The 6,923-nt window shown below is 36.9% G+C and overlaps 1 protein-coding gene across 6 annotated transcripts in view; it reads right to left on the reverse strand.

Moving 5' to 3' along the window:
- Window positions 1-6,923, reverse strand: part of FBXO16 (F-box protein 16) — a 49,037-nt gene that overhangs the window by 16,548 nt on the left and 25,566 nt on the right. For 5 of the 6 annotated variants that reach the window (XM_015571168.1, XM_015571169.1, XM_006774758.2 and 2 more), the window contains 2 exons: window positions 3,819-3,983; window positions 169-401 (listed from right to left, as the gene is read on the reverse strand). In XM_015571168.1, coding sequence (XP_015426654.1) covers window positions 169-401; window positions 3,819-3,983 — 398 coding nt within the window. The remainder of the gene's footprint in view (window positions 1-168; window positions 402-3,818; window positions 3,984-6,923) is intronic. The other variant, XM_015571170.1, reaches the window with a different exon arrangement.

Genomic DNA, 6,923 nt, shown 5'->3' on the forward strand with positions numbered 1-6,923 from the left:
CTACTAGCAAAGAGGGCAATACCAATAACAGTTTGTTTACTTTTCTAAGTATGGAAAAGCTTCTTTACTTTTATATTCACTTAAGTTCTATTTTCCTCTTTGCACATGGAAGAGCCAGCCAATTGTTTCTAAAAGCAGACAAGGGAAGAAGGACATGGAGCTTCTCACCCTTGCCAGATCCACTCGATGGGGTCACAATTGTCCAGGTAATTGAAGCGAATGATATCCGTTGGATGCTTGTCAGAGGATCGCCAGGGTGGGAGTTCTTTCTCCCCTGAGTGGTTCTTCTTTCTTAAAGAGGAAGAAGATCGGAAAGCAGGTGACGGAGACTGCTTTTCCTCTGGAGAACTGCCTGTCACTGGTTGAACATCAGCAACCACAAACGCATCTTTCGGAGGTGTCTAGAAGAAGAAAATGAATGACTATTTCTGTTTTTAACACACTGTAATTATAACAACAATTAAAAAAAAAAGAATATCATCACCATCCCCACGATAGTGGTGACAATGATTACAGCAGCCGTCAACCCAGGAGTACTTGCTATGTGCCAGGCACTGTCTTGGGAAGTTTTCATACATTATTTTATTTAACCTTCACAATAACTCTAAAAGGTAATCCTTACTTCTCCCATTTAAAGAAGAGGAAACTGAAGATAGGATTAACCAATTAATTGGCCTGCTACTACAGAAGTTTTAAGACACAGGGTCAGAATTTGAATCCAGGACTGTCTTGCTTCAAGACCATACCTTCTCTACCTGGTACTGCCACCTCCTCTAACACTTCATTGTATAGGGTTTTCACAACTGCAATTAATTTATCCATGAAAATGTATACATTCAGAAAAGTACTCCAGTCCTAATTACCTATAACCCATAAAGACAATTTCAAGTTATATAGGGGTAGTCTATAGATTTTTATCAATTATCAAAACCTCATCCGCTCCCCCCAAATACTTTTGCTTTAATTTCCTAAATTGAAAGTCTGTTTTTTTGTGTGTGAAATTCCTAAGGTTTTCATGTGGTTGTAGCCTAAGGGAAATGGTATGTTGAGAAGCCATTAAAGGCTTAATTTCTGTTCTTTAAGAGATTAGGGGAGCTTTGCTTGGTGAATTGGTTTGTTTGAATTGCTTGTGAAAATTAAGAAATTCCCCAGTGCCTTCAAGCAGAATCAGTTAGTTTCTTATCCTTGCTTCAACTACTCTTTGTATATATTTCTATTACAGGAGAGCACTTAGTACTCATTAATTTGTCTATGTCCTAGGCCACTAGACTAGGCTCCTTGTAAGCATGGTTGGGATCATTGCACTCAAGTACCCAGCACATAACACTTTAAAAATATACATATTTATTCACTTAATGAATGATTATAAACTGGTAGATTAAGAAAACATTTTATATTTATATCTCTCATAGCTCATAATTGGTTTAGTACTCAAAAGTCTGTGCAGGTCTCATTTTGAATGGGAATTCATTTCATTTCTCTGAGCTAATACTGCATGAAATTTATCTGCTTTTGCTGGAGGAGGTCTAATTTAATAGTACTGGGAATAAATAATAAGTGATAATAAAAATCAGTTTCAGGGGGAAAAGGCCAGGCATAAATGATAGTAATCACATATAAGTAAACATCATTAACTCTGAAAAATATAAAATGCTTGACACTTTAACGTAATAGGTAATAATGAAAACTGTGATGACTCTTCTGTATTAAGTAAACAAAACTTTTGTTCACCTAGACTTTTTGAGAATTTTTTAAATAGTTTTTGCTGATTTTATTGTTAAATACCTTTGCCTATACTGAAATGATCAGAAATCTTTTTTATTCTGTAAATTACATTGATTTTTTTTAATGCTTTATAAATTTGCATGCTATCCTTACACACGGGGCATACAAGTCTTCTCTGTATCATTCCAATATATGTGCTGCCATCACTGGAACAGCCTCAAAGGGGATTACACAAATTATTCAAGTGTGGTGCTGACAGTGACCTTAAAACCATAGTCAGATGACTTTATTAACATTACTCAGATGCTTTATAAACTTAGTCTTTCTGACTAAGAAATAGAATTATTAGTTGATTTTATTAACCTCTGTCTTTCTAAATTAACATTAGTCAGACGCTTTATAAACTTAGTCTTTCTGACTAAGAAATAGAATTATTAGTTGATTTTATTAACCTCTGTCTTTCTAATTTAGGTTTATTTCTTTAGCAGAAAAACTCAAGTTTAATATAACAAAGTACTCCCTACAGACATTTAGTGCTAGGCAAAGAGGTGGACATTTTCTTGCATCAGAATTAGTCATTATTTTAAATAGAGTTATACAGAAATATTCTGTAGAAAACAAAGCATTGAAGTTAGTTTTATATATAATGCTCAAAACCTCCTTTTGCCCTAACTAGTTTGGCTCAGTGGATAGAGGGTCGGCCTGCAGACTGAAGGGTCACAGGTTCGATTCTGGTCAAGGGCATGTGCCTTGGTTGCGGGCACATCCCCAGTAGGGGGTGTGCAGGAGGCAGCTGATCGATGTTTCTCTCTCATTGATGTTTCTGATTCTCTATCCCTCTCCCTTCCCCTCTGTAAAAAATCAATAAAATATATATATTTTTTAAAAAACCTCCTTTCATGCTACAAATTGGCTAGTCACTTTTCTCTCCTCTGTCCCAGAACAGCCCAAGCTTCAGCTACTGAGTGCCATTCTCTGCCTACAACGAGAATGAGAGTTGAGAAAAACCCGAGGAGAAAAGATATCATAGCTATGGTAATTTTGAAAATAACTTTTCCATCACTGCAGTTTAAAATATTTTTTTAAAAGAAATCCTCATGGAGCACACCGATTATTGAAATTAGAAAGACTAGTTTTATCATTGCAATTGTGATAATATTAATTATGCATAGTGTATTACTATATTAAATGTAAATGTAGCTTACTTCCATAAAACTAACCTAAATGAGCAATTTAGAAGTTGACTATTCATATTTCAAAAGGACTCTTGAATTTTAAAAGGATTCACTGCAGCTTTTTCATAGAATATGATACCCCTGTGGTTTTAAAAATCATTTAAAAATTTAATTTATGCACAATTTTTCAGGAATTCATACAAAATGATGCACAACTCTGCATGTGTCAGACCATGCCATAAATAAAAGGCTCATAAAAATGTCCTATAATTAACAGTGACTATAAGAATACAAACATTGGTTATAAAGCATAGAAAGCCACTAGAAAAAAAATTGTGTTATTTTACTTCCTATGATTATATGGAAATGCTTTACACTGGTATTTTCCAGCTTAAAAAGAACTTTAATAGCTCATTATACCCTTCTGCAATTACGGATTTATTGGAAAACTTTTCCTTATAAATGTTACAAAAATATACTTCAGCTCACCACGAAAAATCATACAATATTTGAATTGGTAAAATGGAATTTGCTGATCCATACATAACAAATACTGCACATTACTCACAGAATCCCAGTGTCAGAATTGTTGCAGGGTGGGGAGGTGCGGGGGAGGGGGGGTCAGGAGGGTTGGTGAGGCAGGGATAAGGAAATCCACGACCTGGACAGAGTGCGGAGCTCCACAGTCCTAACTTCCTGAGTGGAATGGTGGTTTGGGCGTCAGATGAGGGCTCTCAGTGGTCACAGGTATCTTGGCATGGGCTGTCGAGTTCTCAGAAGAGAATTTTGAAATCATGGTATTCTTCCTTTGAGCTAACTCCCTCCTCCAAGTTCAAGTGTGATCATTTAGTCTTAGCTCTAGACTTCCTAAATAACTGATGTTTGTAAGTTTGTTGCTTTTTTTGCCCCAAAATTTACCTTAGGTCTGGTAACATGAAACTTCTTCACCATTTGAATGTAGTGCTTCTTCCAGATGCCCTGCTCAAAGGGAGTTGGAGAGAAGTTGATGTACCAGTTAAACCGCAAACATTTGAGCATCCAGAGCTGATCCAGCTCAGTTAAGTTCTTCCAGTGCCAGCTCACCTGGAAAAACGACAATTGAAGAAAAAACAGGACCTACTCAGTTTACATGGTCACTTTCTCTAGGTTTTAAACTGTCACCTTGGACCCTAGATAACATTTTTTATCTTTTCCTCCAATTCACAGCTTAAATAGTCACCTCCTACCTCGAGTGCTTCCTACCCAAGCAGAACTATTTTCTTTAAATTCTAATTCAGACTTAGAATCTGAGTCAACATATACTTATCGAGCACCTATTAACTATCTTCATAGCAACTTATGGAAGTAATTAAAATTATTACTCTCATATTGCAAATGAAGAAACTGAGGCTCAGTTAGACTTTGGAATTTCATCAAGGTTCATGTGAAAGTTATATGAGAGTTATAGAAACTCAGGTCTGCACATGGTATACATCTGTTTTCCCTTCATTCTTACGATTTAACTAAATATAAATGTTATAAACAGAACACAAATACCGATACTATATGGTGTGTCCCACATGAGACTAGACATCTGTGTCTTAGCTGTTAGAACTGCAAAGATGACTACTAGCATTCAAATCCAAATTTCATCCTTGGAAAACTATCCTCTTTTTTAAGAATAACTAATTAATAATTTTGAACACCAAATAAATAAATAAACAAACAGAAGACTCTATAATGGGTCTTGCTATCCATACATCTACTTATCTATCACCTCTGCTTCCTCCCTCCTTCCAGCCACCACTTACTGAGTTCCTACTATATTTAGCACTGTTTTATGGGCTGAACATGAGTCAGGCAGGAGAGAGGAGGCACAATTAGAAAAAAATAAGAGTTCAGGGCTGGAAGAAGGAAAAAGGTTAGAGGATCTGATAGAGCCTCTCAGGCAGAAACAGAAATCATATCTACTTTGTCGAACCCAGAATGAAACACCAACCTTAATCCCTATATGGTTAATTAACTCAGAATTCAATGGAGAGATGAGGTTTTGGAGGGAGGGGATAGGGAGAAAAATTTCTGAATTGTCATTGTTTTCCTCCTTTTCCTTAGATCTTATTTAGACTTGGATATTTAAGCTAGGCTTCCCCCCCAGGGTAGATAAGGTATTTGTTTGTTTTTTAAGGTAGAGAAATGAGAATTGAAGGGTAGATAGGAGCTTTCAAAACTATAAAAGACCACCCCCACCCCATACACCTTTTGAAACAGCTCAAAGCTCATTTTAGTGCAATGAATTTATTGTTTCCTTTAAACCTAGATGAAGAATAATGATCTGTGTCTTCCTCACAGTCAGTACTGGGAATAAATATAATGCTGAAATCTTGCTAGATCGACATATGGTGCCCATAGATTATAAGAATAGCTATTTCAAATAATGTTTCCTTAGAATGATAACATTCTCATGTAGAAAACTTGGCAACTTCTGAAAAGTTTAAAGAAAAACAACATACAAAACCCCATCAATTAAAGATGGACATTATTAACAACCTGGTAGAGCTCTTTTCCTTTCAGTCTTTTTTTTTGGCATGTAAGAAACAAAATTGGGAAACTCTATATACAATTTAAAATTATGCTTTCTTCATTTTACATATCATAAATATCTCTGGTCTTCCAAATCATGTTTTCTAATAGCTGCATAATAATTTATCATATGGCTATATAATACTGTCATATTGCTGGACATTTAGAATGATATACTCTTTTTAAAAACTGTTTCATTTTTAGAATAAGTAATAAGTGTACATTAACACTAAATTCAAAGGTACAAAGAGGCACACAGTAAAAAGGAAGTCTCTCTCTCATCCCTGTTTTCTAGTCCCTCATTTTCCTCCCTGGATGTAACCACTGTGACCAGTTTCTCGTGGGTCATTTCAGAAGTATTCTAGGTCTATATTAACAAACATGTATGTATTCTTTTATCTTTCCAAAATGGTAGGACAATTCTGCACCTTTGCATTTTTCACTGATGATATATTTTGGAGATTGTTGCAATTTATCTAACTAGTCTCCTAATGGTGGACATTTCCAATATTTCTAAACTTTTGCTATTGCAAACAATGCTGCAATATTCTTACACAGATGTAATTTTGCATAGGTTGGTATACCCATCAGATAAATTCCAAGTTAAACTGCTGGGTCAAAGGGAATCATTATTAAAAATTGTAATTGCTCCCAAATTGTTCTCCACGGTGGTTGTAACAATTTATCTATCAACAATATACGAAAGTGCTTTTGTTTCTTCACACCCTCACCAATATAGAATATTATTTTAAAAGCTTATCAATCTGTATCATGAAAAATAGCATGACATAGTGAGACTAAGCAGCTTACATATTTTAGAAACACCTGCATTTCTTTCTGTGAACTACTTGTTCATTCATTCCCTTTGCTCATTTTTCTGCTGGGCTGTTGGTTTATTTTTCTCTTTTTTAAAAATATAATTTTAGGAGAAACCAAGATGGCGGCATAGGTTAACGCCGGAGTTTGCTGCCTCGAACAACCACTTCAAAAGTGAAACTAAAAGATGGAACGGACATCACCCAGAACCACAGGAAGGCTGGCTGAGTGGAAGTCCTACAACTAGGAGGAAAGAGAAACGCATACCGACACTCAGAGGAGGCGCAGTGCTGAAGGCAAAGACTGAGGTGCGGAGTGCATGCAGAGCGGGCTGGTGGCTGAGGGCGCGGTTGGCGTTTTCAATCGGGAGGGAGTCGCAGACTCTGAGCTCCAGATCTGGGCGAGTCTCTAGGGACCCAGACTCAAACGGGAGAAGCAGGACTGTCTGGCTTCGGTCGGAACTCAAAGGCAGCTTTCGCTCCGAGGTTTGCAGAGGTTGCTGGGACTCTGTGAGGCAGAGCCCCTGGGGACTGAACTGAGAGCAGCCATAACTGCTCCCTCCGCCGCCCTGTAGATCCCCGGGGACCTGCCCCGCCCAAACCCTGCACTGAGGCATTTGCCCAATAGCCTCAGGCAAATGCTAGTTTA

Source organism: Myotis davidii, unplaced genomic scaffold, assembly GCF_000327345.1.
Source record: "Myotis davidii unplaced genomic scaffold, ASM32734v1 scaffold524, whole genome shotgun sequence".
Taxonomy (NCBI): Eukaryota; Metazoa; Chordata; class Mammalia; order Chiroptera; family Vespertilionidae; genus Myotis; species Myotis davidii.